The sequence below is a fragment of the Hemitrygon akajei genome, chromosome 27 (genome assembly GCF_048418815.1).
Source record: "Hemitrygon akajei chromosome 27, sHemAka1.3, whole genome shotgun sequence".
Taxonomy (NCBI): Eukaryota; Metazoa; Chordata; class Chondrichthyes; order Myliobatiformes; family Dasyatidae; genus Hemitrygon; species Hemitrygon akajei.
The window spans coordinates 30486834-30505755 of NC_133150.1; the positions used below are offsets into that span (position 1 = coordinate 30486834).

At 41.3% G+C, this 18922-nt stretch overlaps 1 protein-coding gene across 2 annotated transcripts in view; it reads left to right on the top strand.

The window, feature by feature from the left end:
* The window catches only part of LOC140717222 (tyrosine-protein phosphatase non-receptor type 22-like), a 114945-nt gene extending 97313 nt beyond the window's left edge, over window positions 1-17632 (top strand). For both annotated transcript variants that reach the window (XM_073030549.1, XM_073030550.1), the window contains 5 exons: window positions 107-145; window positions 516-610; window positions 7970-8000; window positions 10323-10403; window positions 17060-17632. In XM_073030549.1, the coding sequence (XP_072886650.1) occupies window positions 107-145; window positions 516-610; window positions 7970-8000; window positions 10323-10403; window positions 17060-17121 (308 nt within the window). In that variant the 3' untranslated portion in view covers window positions 17122-17632. The remainder of the gene's footprint in view (window positions 1-106; window positions 146-515; window positions 611-7969; window positions 8001-10322; window positions 10404-17059) is intronic.
* The last annotated feature ends 1290 nt before the right edge of the window (window positions 17633-18922 follow it).

The window sequence follows — 18922 nt, forward strand, 5'->3', positions numbered from 1 at the left end:
CTAACTGCTGCACTACTGTACCACCTAATAATGCGAAGGCATTGCATTACTTATTTATGTTGGTTTCTATTTACCTATTTACTCATAGACCTGTCCTCTCTTACAGATAGGAAGGCTGAATCGTTAGTACTTCCAAGTTCATTGAGTGAGTATGATTAATTCTTGCAATGTCTGTTTTAACCCACCGCCATACTTGTACGTGCGTGTCGGCATTAAACTAAAGGTCCAATAAGTATGCTTCAGGCTCACTGCTAGTGAATCACCCAATGTGTATCCCTGTGCCTCTCCCTCTCCCACATCCTTCTGCTTTCTGGGAATTCCATCTGTAATCCTTGTAACTTTTTGCAACATTTTCTGTGGTAAATCCCTCTGAGCCTTGCGATGAGTCTTCCCACTGATTACTGTATATGATACCAATCTACCTCTGACCCCTGGTGAAGCCTTTGCTATCTCCAGGGATTTTTAACTGTGCCCTTCTGCACCTTATTTCTTAAATGTGTCTTATCTGTGCACAGATTTGTCACAGTGTGCCTCCAACTCAGCTCCATCTCCTGAGATGTCCAGTCCCAGATCATCACCTGATGCGAATAAGCTCTTCACGAGGAGCAAGGTAAAGAAGAGTTCCTTGATTATCCTCACTGAACACAAGGCATTCCTCAATGTTCCCTGTATTTGAACTGGTTATATCTTATGTCAAATTAAACTTTTTACTTTGTATTTTTACTGTGGCTTTGCATGAAGGAAAAATAGTTGATGCCCATTTAGCGAAGTGTTCTGGGGAATTGTTTTTAAGTAGCACAGTGAGAAAGCAGAAATAACTATCACACTGAATTTGGCTTAACTGGTCAATGCTCATTTGTGACTCTAAACGGACAATGTCCTTTGACCCCATTCCTGTCAGCAGCTCCCAATGCCACATTTTTCTGTTCTTTGACTCATGTTCTGACCTAACTTCCCTTTAATCACATCCATAACTCATTTATCTCATCTGCTCAATGTGGTAGACAGTTTCAGTTTTGATGACCCAGACTGGAACATCATCAGGGCAGTTCACAATTCTAAATTAAAATTATTTGTTGAAACATCAGTGGAATGAATTGTTAACGAATTGTTGCAATCACTGAGAAATTCCTTCACTTCCCCTTTATCAGTGTGGCATCTACAGCACCAACACGATCTGTACACGGTATATCTATGATGCTTTGTCCACAATGGCCGCACCACCAAGGTTCAGTCAGGAAGTGTAGAAATGCTTGTAGAGCTGTAATCAAGAAAATGAATTTGAATCACACTACAAACACAAGATTCTGCAGATGCTGGAAATCCAGAGCAACACACCCAAAATGCTGGAAGGACTCAGCAAGTCAGACAGCACCTAAGGAGGGGAACAAGCTGTCAGCCTTTCATGCTGAGACCCTTCGTTATCTCTGATGAAGAACTGATTGATTGATTTATTTATTTATTGACACGCAGCACGAAGTAGGCCTTCCAGCTGCTCTACCCAGCATCCCCCAATTTAATCCTAACCTAATCATGAGACAATTTACAGTAACCAATTAACCTACCAACCAGTACATCTTTTGGAATGTGGGAGGCAACCGGAGCACCCTAGGAAACCCAAGCGATCACGGGGAAGACATACCAACTCCTTACAGGCAGTGGCGGGAATTGAACCCAGGTCGCTGGTACTGTAAAGCATTGTGCTACCCTGCCACCCAGAAGTAGTCTCGGCCCAAAACATCGACTTTTTGTTCCCTTCAGCAGATGTGGCCTTACTTGCTGAGTTCCTCTAGCGTTTTGTGTGTGTTTAGTCCCACTTTACAGGTTTAAAATACCCAAAAATCAAATGGCCACTAAATCTGCCTTTAGAGAAAGTAATGTCCTGCTCTTGCCCAAACTGGTCTTTGATCTGACTCCAGTTTCATATCTACATTGATAATTCTTAACAATTAATTAGTTTCAGTATATTCTCTGGTACTTACCATCAAATTTAGTCTGACTCATAAACAGAGTGATGGAGATGTCACTGTTAGTGTTGTTAACCACTAATCATGTTCATCAACCATCTCCTTGCTACAGCCCCAATTTGAGTTTTGCCAAGTCCATTGGTTCCAGACCTCAGCACAGCCTTGGCATAAACAGTTCCAGAGGAAAGGTGACATTGTCCATTTTGGCATCAAGCCAGCATTTGGCTGAGAATGACAATGAAAGGCCCTGCTAACTCTGAAGTTAATGGGCTTCAAGGAGCAACCATGCCAATGCATGGAGCCACACACCACATAAAGAAACATGGTTGTAGATACGGAAGGTCAACCTTTCAAACCTCAGGATATCAACACCAGAGTATCTGCCTCATCAATAATCTCTCTTCCAATACAAGGGGATTTTTAAGGATGATTTATCTATGCTTAGTTTTATTTGCAGCTCCTTAGAGAATGAGACAACTAAAAATCCATGCAGAAAGCCTTTGCATGTATGGGCAGATCAATGGAAGGTAATAATAAATGAGAAAATCTCCAGATGCTAAAGCAACACACACAAAATGCTGGAGGAACTCAACAGGTCAGGCAACATCTATGAAAAAGAGAAAACAGTCGACTTTTTGGGCCGAGACCCTTCTTCAGGACAGAGGAAAGGGTGGAGATGCCCGAATTTTGTTCTCTGGAAGGAGGAGTTGATATTCATACCATCGGTTCGAGGGTACCTAGACACAAGGTGTGGCTCCACCACCCTGAGGGTAGCCTCCTCTTGGCCTCATGCAGAAGGTAACAGTTGTCAAAGTAGAAGTCAAGTTTATCATCAAATGCACAAGCACATGTGCACTGGTGCTATGAAAAACTTAATAGGTACATAACATTACTGACACAACATTCACAAAGAAAAAATATAAATTAATCATAAATTATACAAGAAGGAACAAAATTAGAAAAATAAAAAATGTCCAGAGTAGTGCAAAGTGGTCACAGTGCTATACTGAGGTGGTAATAAGGGTTGTGTACGTTGGTTCCAGAACCAAATGGTTGAAGGGAAGTAGCTCTTCTTGTGGTCACTGGGACCTCCTGCCAATTGTATTCACGAGAAGATGGCGTAGCCTGGATGGTGGACATCTTGATGGTAGATGTTGCTTTCCCGAGGCAGTATCTCGTGTGTGGAGAGATTTGCCCATGATGTATTGGGCTAAGTCCACTCCTCTCTGTGGTTTCTTCCATTCCTGCACACTACACAAGCACAAAGTATAGCTCCATGCTCTATATGCCCAAATACAAATTTGATTAGACACGTAAATAATGTGCCTAAAAGAGCAGGTTACAGGTTTCCTATCTAGCAGTGAATGGCTCTGTCTTGTTGTCCCAAAGTCTTTCTGCCATTTACAAGGCATGAGTCAGGACTCTCTGCTTGTGTGGATTGGTTGAACACTTAACAAGCTACTCGGCCCCGATACATTAGAGTTTTTGTATTCCGTAGTGTTGAGAAGAATGAGAGGATCTAACTGAAATTCTCACAGGGTTAAACAGATTGGATGCAAAGAGGTTATTTCACCTGACTGTGATGTCCAGAACGAGAGTGTCACAGTCACAGATTTCGGAATGTGATGAGGAGACATTTCTTCACTGGGGTGGGGTGGGGTGGTGGCTGTGGAATTTGCTACCACAGAGGGCAGAGATATAAATACATCTCAAAATCTCAGAAAACGGTATGAGGATAGAATGGGTGTTTGGCATGGAAACCGATGATCCAATCCTGTTTATATTGAATGGCAGAGGAGTCTTGAAAGGATAATAGGCTTTGTGTTGTTCACTTGATTTAATCACTATCTCTGATATTTGTACAACTAAACATGAACATGTTCAGAGAGAATGAAAAACATTATGATTTTTCTCCCTAGGCTTTTGCTCCAACTGCATCTTGGAGATAAATCAATTCATGGAGTCTCCAAGTCAGTCTTGGAAAGTCAGCTGAGGAATTGGTAGCAACCTTTCAATTAAGCAGTTGAAAAAAAAACACAAGCGAGTGGCATAACACAGAACTGAGTCACAGAAAAGAAGGACACAATTATAAACTAGATTCTTTGAAATAAGCAGGATCTATCAAACCACATTGAAACTGGTTGTCAGGGTTTGAAACAATGGCGACTGCCAACATTTGGTTATGAAAGAAGCTGCACACTGCACTCCATTCTGAAGTCACTTCTGTTTGCTTCAGTGTATGAGCTAATTTGAAAAACAAATGAAATAGACTTATTGCAGAAAGTAGCATTATATGACACAGTGAATCAGAATCAAAATCATGTACATTATCACTGACATTTGTCCTGAAACTTGTGGTTTTGTGGCAGCAGTACAGAGTAAGATATAAAAGATACACTATAAATTGCAATAAGGAATATATATAATTAAATTAAGTAAATAGTGGTAAAAGAGAGCAAAAATAGTGAGGTGATGTTCATGGATTCATGAACCATTCAGAAATCTGATGATGGAGTGGAAGAAACTGTTTTTGAGTGTGTGCCTTCAGGTTCCTCAACCTCCCCTATGATATTAATGGCAGTGCAAGATGAATTTCACGTGCAGAGAGTGTAACATGTTTGGGGAGGAAGAGGAGTATCTTTAGACCTAAGATACTTAGAGATTTCCATCGCTGGGATTTTCCACATCTCGTGTCTAGGTTTGTTGTCCTCAAACTGATAGAAATTGATTCCAGTGATTAACTGCATCCAGCTAGCAGAATGCCAGAAATGAATCCAAATGTGTTTTGACATTTTCACCGGTAGTGGTTGCTGACAGATCAATTGGGTGACCTTTTTAACCACTCATTCTACCAGACCTATTGAAGGTACATAGAATAATGAAGTGTGGCAAGGTGACATGTTCCTGCACTGATTCTTTCTAAAGCTCTTTCGATTAGTCTCAGTCTCCTCTTTCAATCCTACAAACCTTCTCCACTTAGTGAAAGATACTGCTGGGATTGCTCCTATTATCAAAAAAGGCACCGAGCAGCAGTGTGATGGGTGGAACATAATGTGGAAAAGTGTAGAGTTATCCACATAGGTTGAGAAAAAAAAAATTAAAAGATGAGGTATTTTTTAAAGGGGGTGAAGCATTGAAAGGTGCTGGTGAAAAGAGATCCGGGTGTTTTTGTACACACCCAACAAAGTTAACATGCAGGAAGACAAGTGGTCCATTGGTTGTGTGCAGTCCTGGTCACTAATTACAGGAAGGATGATGTGGAAGCTTTGGAAAAGATACAGGTTTACCAGGATGTTGCCTGGATTAGATGGTATGAGCTGCACAAACTCGGGTTGATTTCTGAGGAGCATCAGAGGCTGAGGAGAGACCTGATGGAGGTTTATAAAATTATGCGCAACATACACAGGGTAGACAGTCAGAATCTTTTCTGCCCAGGGCAGAAATATAGAGGATATGTCTCAAGGTAAGAAGGGGAAAATTTAAAAGGGGATGTGCAGGGCGAATATTGAGAGTGGTGCATGCCTGAGGTAGTGGTGGAAGTAGATATGAAAGTGTGTTTAGGAGGCTTTTAGATCAACACATGAGCATGCAAGGATGAAGGGATGTGGGTCATGTGCAGGTGGAAGAGGCTGAGTTTGATTTGGCACAGCATTCACCACAGATCTTGTTGGCCGAAGGACCTGTTTCTGTGGTGCATTATTCCATGTGCCTCTAATAGAACAAGATCAGAGCGCACATGTAGAGAACTCTTGCTCTAGCTGGAATATTATATGCCTGGTCTCTTTAGGTAAGGATATTTGTGAAGATGAATACAGTGGGGGTTCACCAGATTTATTTCTGGTGTAGTGTGTTTGAGAGTTGAAGCAGACTGAGCCTATATTCTGAGTGGAGAAAAATGAGAAATGATTTAATGATATGTACAAAATTCTTGTGAAGCCAGACAAAGTTGATGCAGAGTCAATAATTCTCCTAGCAATGTTTCTCCTGGGGTATCAATAATCATACTCTGAAAATATGGGAAGACCCATAGAGGAGGAGTTTCTTTACCTTGAGGACAGTAAGTCTTTGAATTCTCTAGTCAAGAGAATTGTGGAGACTAAACATATTCAAGACAGATCAATAAGATTTTAGATATTAATAGGATCAAGGAATGTGCAGTTATTACAGGAAAGTAGCACTGGGATAAAAGATCAGAGAGAATCTTATTTGAAGGTGGAGCAGGCACAAGAGGCTAAACTGCCTATTTCTATTTCTAAACACAGGCTTTTTAGGTAGCTATTTCTAATATTATCGTTACCCACAGTGAAAGTGCATAAATAGATATTTTTCTAAATTCTCTTCCTTTCCTCCTTGCTTGTTCAACAACACATCTACCTGCACTAATTGTTGGCCCTTGGCAGCAGATAAGTTATATGCATCAATAATATTTTACTTTTCATTATATGATCAACAGTATACTCAGTAGCCACTTTATTAGATACAAGAGATACCTAATAAAGTAGCCATTGAGCACATGCTCATGATCTGCTGCTGCTGTAGCCCATCCACTTTAAGGTTTGACATGTTGTGCATTCTGCACACCACTGTTGTAACGTGTGGTTATTTGAGTTACTGTCACCTTCCTCTCAGCTTGAACCAGTCTGGCCCTTCTCTACTGATTTCCCTCATTAACAAGGGAATTTTGCCCACATAACTGTTGGTCACTGGATTTATTTTTTGTTTGCCACACCATCCTCTACAAAATCTGGAGACAGTTGTGCATGGAAATCCCAGGAGATCAGCAGTTTCTGAGATACTCAAACCACTGGCACCAACTATCATTCCATGGTCTAAGTTGCTTAGATCACATTTCTTCCCCATTCCGATGTATGTTCTGAACAACAACTGAACCTCTTGACCCCGTCTGCATGCTTTTGTGCATTTAGTTGCTGCCACATGATTGGTTGATTTGATATTTGTATTAACAAGCAGGTTAATACAGTATATTTTACTTATTGTATGAACTGCAGAACCTTATAATTACAGCAGGTGGCGCTAAGACACAAGGGCTAAGTTTCATTTCCGGGAGCTGTGAGAACAGTAGGTGATTCAGCCTTTGGACACTGTTCTGCTGCAACTACCCTTTCTCCACCTGCCTTGCTGTCTTTACACAGCAAACACCTATCAGCCTCCTTCTTGAATTTTGCAGTTGATTAGTTGGAGGGTGTTCCAGGTTTCTATCCTGCGTGAAATGTAGATTCCGCTTGACCTGCTGAGTTCCTCCTGCATTGTGTGCATGTTGCTTTGGATTTCCAGCGTTTGCAGAATCTCTTGTCTTTGTGAAATTCTTCTTCCTGATTGATTTCACTCCTGAATAGCTGTAGGTTTGTTCTGGATCATTTTCCCACAGCACAGCCGGAGGGGAAAGCTTCTGTTTTTCTTTTTATTTGTACACATTTCACAATTTAACAACCTTGATAAGATCAGTCCTGTGAAACTGGAGGTCAGCCAGGTTGTTTGGCACTCTGTTGTACCCAGCCCACTGTGAAACCATATATATACTCTGTGTTATCCTCGATATTGCATCACTATTATAGCTTGGGGTGTCAGAGTTCAGAGTTCAATTCCAATGCTGTCTCTAAGGAGTTTGTACATCTCTCCCAGTAAATGCATGGGTTTTCCAAGATGCTCCAGTTTCCTCCTACATTCCAAAGATGTACCAGTTTGTAGGTAATTGGCCGTTGTAAATTATTCTGTGATTGGGCAGTGCAGCTCATTGGGCCAGAATGGCCTGTTCCACACTTTATCTCAAAATAATGTATTTCAAGCACGAGCCAGCTATTGGTTCTCGCTTCAGTGAAAGAATCCCCCAGCTATCATTGTTCCTTCAGTTCGCCGGGTTTGTTTCTAAATCTACTGCTGGCAGGGACAGAAATCAAAATGGTAAAAGAGTTGTAATAACTCAAAGCATTGCACTGGTCCTAGTTGTAATTCATTTTCTCTCTCTGTGTATTTACCTGCAGAGTATGAAAATTCTACGGAGTATGAAGAAAAGTGAGTAGATTTGTTTCTGCAGTAACATTAACATTTATAGATGTTATTACATGCAAATAATAAGGTCACATTGAATCAGGAAGGAAGAGCCCCATCAGCCTTTCTCCATCTAGTAGGTATGTCACCTTTTTCAAGGCAGTAATCATTTTGTCCCACTCCCTGCTGTTTACTGTTTTTCCCTCTTTTCAAATCCTTACTAAAGAGTTGAAAGAAGATTGCAAGGACTGATGGGACTGTAGAAGTGTAGTACATTTGTGAAGAGGTTCTCTCTTCCAATTCATTACATGGAAGTTCAGCAACAGCACGGTCTATTCATGACCAACATCAGTCTTCCCACGGAAATGCCCATTTAGCATTTCCAGCACTTTGTGCTTTTATTTTAAACGTTCTCTAAAGAGGCGATCATTTGTAGTCCCATATTCATCAACAGTTGTGGTTCAGACTTCTTTCTCAAGACATTCCATTCAGTTTCAAAAGGCATGGGTTCAAACTCTGCTGTATGACTTGTATTTAAGCTAGGCTGACACTCCAAACATATTAGCTAGTAATGAATTATCATCAAGTTTGTTATGCAGCACAGGAACAGGCTTTTCAGCCCAACTTATCCATGCCAAACCATGTCAAACTAATCCCTGTATTTGATCCATATCCCTCTAAACTTTTCCCATCCAAGTACCCGTCTATAAACTTCCTCTGAAAGCTCAGTTCTATATATCCACCATCATCTGATTGGAAAAGGTTGCCCCTCAGATCCCCTTTGTTATTCTCCCCTCACCTTAAACCATGTCCTCAGACTCCCCTACCCTGGGAAAGTGGGTGACAGGATGGAGGTACATCTCTACCTACCAAAGACCGTGTAAGGCATTCCTTCCCTCCTCTAGCCTGCAGGTCACCCTTGGGCAAGGTGTAGCACCTGCATAGCCCCCCTCCACCCCCGACCATGGTCACATGAAGACATAGCAGGTGATGGATGCTCCTTTGAGCAGCTCGTGCACATCAAGGTTCACTGACGCCAGGCGGGCTGTCTCTGAAGAGTACTGATAATGGCTGGGGTCACCCATCTTGTAAAGACACTGCCCAGAAGGCAGCAATGGCAATCCACTTCTGTAGAAAATTTGCCAACAATCACGGAAAGACGACGATCACCTATGTCGTACGACACGGCACATAATGAACAAACCCTGGAATAAAGGCAATGTTCTACCATAAGTGCTGCCTTGCACATGAAGTATTAAATTGAAATCCTGCCTTCTTGTTGTAATAAGCAAAGATACCAGGATGCTGGTTGTAACACAGAACTGTCACCTGTACCCTGATCAATATTCCTTCCTCATCCTTTAATATAATAAACATGAACTGAACAGTATCTTAAATAGAAAATGCTTTCTGTTCCTAGTTTCAGTCTTTGAATTGATGGCAGTCTCATTCCTGAGTCAGAAAGTCATGGGATTAGAGCACTACACTCAAACTTAAGTTTGGTGGAGCTAGTGGAGTCATTCCTGAGATGAGTTGTCATACTCAGAGATCGCCCCCGCCTCAATTAACAGTAAAAGAGCAGGGGATTTCTTCTGGTATCCTGGCTAATTGACATTGATGAAACAGAGCAGGGCTGGCACAATGACCCACAGCTCCGGCAACCCAGGATCCACCCGAACCTCCAGTGTAGTCACATGTTCTTTCTGTAAACACAAGGGTTTCCTCTGGGTGTCTTCTTGTCCTCTCGCATCCCACACAGATTTGGAGTGGTAAGCTAACTGACCACTGAAAATTTCCCATAGTGTATGAAATGAGTGTTAGAATCCGAAAATGTGGCAAGCGTAAACCAGGATCAGTGTAAAAATGTCAGTGCAGACTCGAAGGGCCAAGGTGCCTGTTTCTGTGCTGTATCTCTCTGTGACTACACAAGTTATCAGATTGGCATTTGACTTTCTTTCTTGCTTTCCTTGCTCTGAGACTGCCTGGAAGCAAACAAAACTTAAGGTTGTATAATTTATACCTTCTCTGATCACAAATGCACTTTGAATCTTTGTATCAACTTCCTCTGCATTGAAATGTTGCTGTATTTCAATTACACTGGTGAATACAATGAAAAGTAAAATTACTATAAAATATTGCTGCCGATCACATATTGTGAAAAGCACTTTCCAAGTTGAAGCCTTCAAAATAAGAATCACTATTTATTGAGTGAAGACTATTGCTTACCTGAGCATAAATGATAGTTTCTGTATTTTAAACATAAGTTGCCAGCATTGAAGACCAGTGACTGTATGTAGGTGGCTATAGTTAATGCATCATTGCATATGTCTCTCCATGTGCCTACAGCGATAAGCAGCGTTCCTGCACTGTCTAGGACTCCTGTGGCTGAACCAAGCACAGAACACAGCCGCTCCTTTCTAAACTTTGGTGAGTTTCCTGTTGTATGCAGAACCTGATACATCACGTCCATAAAATTGGGACATCTGTTTATTAAAGCAATTGCTTCTAACAACTCTGACACACGCGGTCGAAGCTGAACAGTCCTAGAAGTTAAGAGATTAGCTTTATTTGTTGTGTGTACGTTGGAACATACAGTGAGATGTATCATTTGCGACAATGGCCAGCACAGACTGAGGGTGTGCCTACAAGTGTCGCCATGCTTCCAGCGCCAACGTAGTATGCCCACAACTCACTAACCCGTACATGGGGAAGGAAATCGGACCACCCTGGACAAAACCCACGCAGCCATGGGGAGAAGGTAGCAGCAGGAAATGAATCTCAATTGCTGGCGCTGTAAGGCATTACGCTAACTGTGATGTCCTAAGCTTAAACAAAAAGACATAGTTTTAAAATGTTTGCCATGATTACTTTTTAAACTATTTTAACTTGTACCACATTACAAGGTGCAGGGTCTGCTCATTTGTTCCCAGCTCTTCGCCCTTCGAGAAGTTGGTGGGAAGCAGTCTGTATAGTGAAGATTCTCTCCTGTTGCTGTTGGTCAGACAGTTTCAGTGTTTGACTATGTGGTAATGAGATAACATTGATACACTTCCAGCCTGGGCTAGGAAGTTGGAAGCAAAGTTCAGGATTATATGCACCTGCTGGCTGTGCAGACCTTTGATCTGCTGCCAAAGAAACTTTGATCGCTCGGTGCAGTGTGTCCTGTAGACTGGGCATGATGCAGTTATGCGGTGCAGTGGAGGAAGGTAATCGATACTGAGTCCAAGGCAAGAGTAGTGCTGGGCCCTCAATCTGCACTGAAAATAATCACAGGAAACTAAACGTGCATAAATACAGCTGGCATTCTCGCAAACCTTCAACTTGTCTTTTAACCAATAGGGTTCTTCTTCCATACACAGTCCACAGAGGCCTGGAATAATTAATTGTTCTTTCAAAAGCTGAACTTTCTCACCGAAAGCATCTATGTTATCCAGTATCAATGACAGCTGGCTTAGAGAAGTATTTTAAATTGTGAGTGGCAAAGATAAGGTGGATAATAACAGTATTTTCACCAGGGGCAGGGAGTCCAAAACTCAGGGGCATAGGTTTAGGATGAGAGCGGAAAAATTAAAAGAGACCTAAGGAGCAATTTTTTTTATGCAGAGTTTATGGAATGAGTTGCCAGAGGAGGTGGCTGAGGCAGGTACAATAGTTTCATTTAAGAAGCACTTGGATTGGTACATGAAAGGGTGGGACTTACAGGGATAATGGCTGAATGCTGGAAATTGGGACTAACTGGGTGGGCATCGTGGTTGGCATGGTCCATTGGACTGAAGCTCCTGTATCCTTGCTGTGTTGCTCATTGATTCCATCCCATTCTTGAGAACTAATTTTAAAAATATGAATGTATTCCAATCTTCTTTCTGTGCAGGAAGTTCAGTTGCCTTGGAACAAAATATGTGCTTTGTTAGAGTTTGCTAGAAAGAAGTTACCCAATACAAAGTTATTCATTGTCCTGGTTCTGATGATTGATAGAGCTTTTTCTGAAATGCAGAGGGTTGTGGGTATTTAAGCAATCATGTTAATTAATTTGGTTATCAGGCAACCACTGACAGGGGCATGGAAGTATACCTAAAGCCATTTCCAAAGACTTGCATCTTCCACCTTCACAACCAAGCTACATTGTTGTTCTTGCTTTACTCACCTTCAAGCTCCCCTCCAACATCAACCTTTAAGCCTGGCTCATGCCTCATCGTAGACGCCAGCAAACCTTCGAAAAGTGTGACTAATATTAGTCACCTGCTTGTGTGAAGCACAGTGATTCTACATGCTCTAGATAACTTGATCAACAGACAAGATGATGGCCATCAAAACAAACTGTCCCACACTCTCTGCCGCTCCTTTCCCTTTTGGAGATGTCATTTAAATTACATTCCCAACAATGTAATTCCCAACATTCCCAAGAACAATCCCAAATTGTTCTTTCTGATTAATGAACTTCACCTCTCATGCAGAAATTGTTAGGTAGTAATTGATGCTGATTGCTTTTAGAACAACCTCCCTGCAGCAAGTGCTTAAAATAAGACAGTATACCTGGCCTACCTGTATTAAAGACCTGCGCTGATTATCTGTCTGGAGTGTTTACTGATATCTTTAACCTCTTGCTTGAAGGTATCAGTACCCACCTGTTTCAAGCAGACTTTAATCATACTGGTGCCCAAGAAGAACGTGTCTATCGTCCAGTAGCACTTGCATCCATGGTGATGAAGCGCTTTGAGAGGCTCGTCATGAAACATCAACTCCTGCCTGAGGAGCGCTGTTGCCTCTGAGCTGCACAGCTGCAGAGTAACTGAAATGCGCCCATGCACAGGGCCTTGTTGCTGCACGGCTGGAATTTTCTTTTAATAGTATTTTATAAAGTGCCGTGCAGTCTTCAGGCCCTGTCAACAGCAGATGCCATTTTATTGGCTCTCCACTCAGCCCTGGAACATCTGGACAGTGAAGATACCTACATCAGGCTGTTCTGCTTTCAACACTATCATCCCCTCAAAGCTAATCAATAACTTCCAAAACTTCAGCCTCAATACCTCCTTGTGCAACGCTCACTTGCAGAACTCAGTCAGTTTGGATTGGCAACAACATCTCTCCCACTATCACCATCAGCACAAGTGCACAAGGCTATGTGCTTAGCTCCCAGTTCTACTCACTTTACACTTATGACTGTGGGGCTAGGTACAGCTCCAATGCCATATTTAAGTTTGCTGATGACACCAGTATTGTTGGCTGAATCAAAGGTGGTGATGCATATAGGAGGAAGATTGAAAATCTGGCTGAATAGTGGCACAACAACACTCACTCAACATCAGCCAAACCAAAGGGCTGAATATTGACAGCAGGAGGAGGAAACCAAAGGTCCACGAGTCAGTCTTCATCAGGGATTCAGAGATGGGAAAGGTCAATAACCTTAAATTCCTCAGCATTATCACTTTCAAGTATCTAACTTGGGTCCAGCATATAAGTGCCAATACAAAGAAGGTGTGGGAGTGCCTCTACTTTCTTCAAAGTTTGTGAAGAGTAGACATGGCATCTAAAATTTTGACAGACTTCCCTAGATGCACAGTGGAGAGTATATTGACTGGTTGCATCATGCCTGGTATGGAAACACCAATGCTCTTGAATGGAAAAGCCTACAAAAAGTAGTGGATATAGCCCAGTCCATCACAGGTAAAGCCCTCCCCACCATTGTGTACATCTATAAGGAGCACTGTCATAGGAAAGCTGCACCTATCATAAAGGGACCCCCACCTTCCAGGTCAATGCTCACTTCTCATACTGTTATCAGGAAGGAGGTACAGGAGCCTTGGGTCTCACACCACCAGGTTCAGGAAGAGTTAGTATCCCCTGAAACGTAGGCTCCTGAACAAGAGTGGATAACTTCACTGAATTGATTCCACAACCTACGGAATCACTTTCAAGGACTCTACAACTCATATTCTCAATCTTATTTATTACTTAATCATTTATTATTATTTTTATTTTTGTATTTGCACAGTTTGTTACCTTTTGCACACTGGTTGTTTGTCCATCTTTATGTGTATTTTTTTCCCCATTGATTCTATTGCATTTCTTTGTATTTAATGTGAATGCCCACAAGAAAATGAATCTCAGGGTAGTATATGGTAGCATATGTACTTTGATAATATATTTACTTTGAACTTTGAGACACGGTATCTAATTCCAATTTTATGCTGACAACAACCTCGATTCTACCATTGTTTCCTTTGATCTCCACCCTGCCCATTTGTTGTTAGACTGCCTGTCTGAATGGGTCATAATTAAACATTGGGAAGACTGGAACTATTGTCTTTGCCCTGACAACACAAAAAACATACATTCAAAAGCGAAGTCAACAAAATGTTGAACGTATTCAATAGGCTGTAACTGTGGAGAAAGAAATGGAGCCAACATGGCAGGTCAGTGACCTTTCATGAGAACGATCCTAATAAAGGATTATCGACCTGAAATGTCGACTGTTTGTCTCTCCACTCATGCTGCCTGAGCTACAAAACACTATCCCCTAGCAACCAAGTCCTTTCCCTGATCACTGTCTCAAACTGAATCTTGCTATTCACAACCTCAATATCCCATTTTACCCTAGACTAACCTTTCAGCTACATTTTCAGTTCAACACAAAGGCATGAGAAGTAAAATTCTCCCCCTGCGTTACTCATCAGCTGCTGAAACATCCATTCCTATTTTTGTTGCTTCTGGACTCAGCTATTCCAAAGTTGTCCTGACTGATATCCCATCTTCCACCATCCATAAGACAGAGTTCAAAAAAGATTAAAAGTTTAGCCTTGTTTGCCATGTGTACATCGAAACATTGAAATATAAATAAAATGCGTCTTTTCTGACAACAACCAAGATAGTCTGGGGGCAGCCTGCATGTGTCGCTATGCTTCCGGTGCCAACATTGCATGCCCACTGTTAAGGCGTATTCTGGAGTTGGGACATGTTTGCAAATATTGATTTCACCAGCAACCAATCTTCAGATATGAATGTGAATTGTAGATTGAATTTGAAATGCAGCCCTGAACAATAGTTTTCCTGGAGTTGTAGACAGGAGTTAATTGCAAACTAGACAATGTTGATTAATATTCATTTTGGGTATCTGGAGAGTGGGTGTGAAGAAGGAGTGTGAAAACTATACGTACTTCAAAGGAAGCAATGTAGATACATTTCAGCTATAGAATTGTCCTGCTGTTACCATTGATCTTCAGCATATAAGAATGGTAAGTCATAAAAATGTTGGGTCAGGATGGCCTCTTCCTCCAAGAGTGTCTCAATATGATCCTACTGTACATTTTTGTTGAATAAAACACTTCTATATCCACTAGCTTCAATGCATCTCCAGTGATTTTGTTCATGTTACAACACTAAAAGCTATGCCATTTGTATCCTTATACACAATTAATCTCTCACCCATCAATTCTCTGCTCACTGACTGACACAGCAGTACAAATGCTTGAATTTTGCAATGCTCACCCTTCTGCTTAAGTCCTTATCTGGCTTCTCCCTTACTTTCTCTGCCTTGTAACAAATTGAGAACTTTGCATTCCCCAAATTCTTCATCATTTATTCATCCACCTCTTCTTTGACCCATCATTAAGGAGTAATACAGTAAGGAAACAGCACCTTTGATCCACTACGTTGGTGCCAGTCATCATGTACTTAAAAATAAGAATACCATCTTCCAGCACGAGGCCCATAGTGGTCTATGCCATGGTGTTTCATGTGCTCTTCTATATAGAACATAAAAATAATACAAACATACTGTACTTCAGTATTGTGACAGTACTGCCTTCACCATCAGTTCAGGTAACATGTTCCAGGGTACAATCACCCTCTGGGTAGAAAAAAAAGTCTTAGAACATAGAACAGTACAGCACAGTACAGGCCCTTCAGCCCACAATGTTGTGCCAACCTTTAAACCCTGCCTCCCATATAACCCCCCCCCCCACCTTAAATTCCTCCATATACCTGTCTAGTAGTCTCTTAAATTTCACTAGTTTTTTTTTACCTCCACCACTGACTCAGGCAGTGCATTCCGTGTACCAGCCACTCTGAGTTTAAAAAAAACCTTCCTCTAATATCCCCCTTGAACTTCCCACCCCTTACCTTAAAGCCACATCCTCTTTGTCTTCCTCAAGTATTCTCTAAAGCTCATGCACCTTGCCTTAAACCCATACTCTCTGGTCACTATCTACCCTCTTCATTCCCATATACTTCAATCAGGCCACCCTTCAGCTTTCTCCACCTACCCATTCTCTCATCATAACTGAAATGTACTTTCCTAGGCAAGATGCTGGTCAATGTTCTCTGCTGCAGCCTTCACAATGCAATCACATTCTGGCCTTAGTGTGGTTACCAGAATTATACACTACTTCAGCAGTGGACTAACCGATTTCTTATATAGTAGCACTGCAGATAACTAACACTGAGTTGAACTGAATATGGCCTCTTTTTTGTGTTTTATAATTTGTTTTTCACTCATTCTTTTTTGTTTCCATTGGCATGATTTATTTTTTGTGTGTGGGAGAGGGTTATGTTTTTCTTTGCTCAGGTTCCATGGTTTTCTTTGTTTCATGACTGTGGGGAAAATCTCAGGGTTGTATACTGTATACAGTTTGATAAATGTACTTTGAATCCCTCCTTTGAACTATAATCTCCCTGCTTTTATGCACTGACTACTGAAGGCAAGTATCATGTACAGTATGTTGCCTTCAGAACCTTTTCTGCCTACACTGATGTCTTCAGTTCTTAAACTTCTACACCAAGGTCCCTCTCTACCATCCCACTTCTTAGTGTCCTACCAATCCTAGGTCCTAGCATAATTAGTCCTTCTAAATATTACACTATTCAGGATTAATTTCTAACTGCCGGTTTTATTCCCATTTTACTAACTCATTGATATTATTAATCGAATAATATAGTTGTATTTAAGATGAAATGAGGTGCAGCACAAGAGGAGCTAAAAGATAGCAGGAGATTCTGTAGGGTTTGAGTGTGGACTGCAGGTCCAATGGAGCATAAACATCAGTCGATTTCTCTGTAGTAAGACTCTATGTTTTTATTTATTGTAGGGTTCAAGAATCGCTTTGCGAAACCAAAAGGAGCAAGAAATCCTTCCCCAGACTGGGTCTGACACTACCCTCAGTGAATTCTTCGCACAGCCAGAAGCTGAAAGCAATGATGCACAAGGCTGGGGTTGTCTTCTGAATTTGCTCCTCCAGACCCCCATTTCCCATGGGACGAGAAGTTCTGTCTTGCAAGTGAAAAGCAGAATTCCTGTTCTTCCTCACAACAACAAAGCACAGCTGAAAGCAAATTCTCCGAAATCATTTACTTCATAAACAGGCCACTGAACAGAAAGAATGAATCCATGACACTTTGCTAAAAGGTTCTGACTCCGGTCTACTTGATGAAGCATAGATTCATATTTCAAGAACCACAGGGTTACAATCAATTATGAACATAATGAACTGCACACTGACACTGGCGTATCTGAGGTAGAACACAGAGTGAGAGATTTGGAGTCTTCTTCCTTTTCATCTGGCTTTGATTATTTTCCCAACACAGACATTTTTCAGTGGTTGGGAATGAATCTGCTGTGAACATGTTGTAAACTCCATCACATCAGTAAAGAATGGCTAGGATTTGTATTTTCACTGGGATTGGTCTTTTTATTTCACTTCCCACGAGAAGCAATGGGATGGTTTGAGGGGTATTGGCAGAATGAGTTCAATGTCATTGGTGAATTGTAGGGATCCAATAAGTACCATGGAATTACAACTTATGACTATGGTAATATGGTGCATGGTATTAGCTGAGGGTTCCTTGTGAGATGTGACAGAACATATCCAGTGCAGGACTCAGTGGGGGGAGGGCCCAAAGAAGATCTCTTGCAGTTTGGACAAAAGATAAGGTGTTAACAGCAGTTCGAGAATTGCGCTGAGCATCGAGATGCTGAGAAATAAATCTAATTCTTCTAATGTAAACGTACAGTGGCTAAGATTGTCTTTCAGAAAGGAAGCTATCTCTGATAACGGGAACCTTAAAGAAATCACTGGATGCAAGATGAACAAATTAATTCAAATTAATGCACCAGATTTGCGTGATTCCTGTTGGGCTTCATGATCTATTTATTGCTTGCTGTGTGCTAGGTGATCACTAGATGGAGCCAAAATGTGCTCAAGAAGAAAATAAGAACGCACATAGTTAAGTGATCCCTGCGTTGTTGAGGACAAGCTTTGAGCTCACAGGCTATTGATCTTTGTTTTCAATCTCATAATATGATCTTACTTCTTTGTACTAAATACCAGAGAAACCGCTGCCCAATGAATAATTTGTTTAAAATGAAACGTCTTTGGGGAATTTATAAGCACCCTGGTCCCATCCCTTTGAACCAGCTGCATGTTATAAAAGCACATAAATTTATTATAGGGACAGTCTGAGAATTCCACTGTAGTCGTAGAAAATAGGTAGAAGCTAGTGCCACAATAACTAATGCTAATTCTTCGTTTTTGTGCTATTCTCTAGGAATTAGACAGCTGAACAATTAAAAATAAATCATTGCAATTAATTCCAGATTTTTAATGTTAATGGAGATTTAATTATAGCTTTAATCACACTATTGCCAACAATAATAAAATACTCATATTTTTAAATAGTCTCACGGAAAATATTCTGCCTTTATAACCTCCAATGATGTAATTTATAAAATGTCTTCATGCTCAAATCCTTCCAGGAACGTAGCCTCCCAATCTCTGTAAACCACATCCCCACCAGACCAGCAACCTTCTGGTCCTGACAGTTCCCTGTTATTTATGGAAAATGAGAGGGGGGGGGAGGGGGAGAGAGAGAGAGAGAGAGAGTCCTTCCTTCCTTCCTTTCCTTCCCTCCCTAGCAACACACTTAGTCAACACTAGCCTAATCACAGGACAATT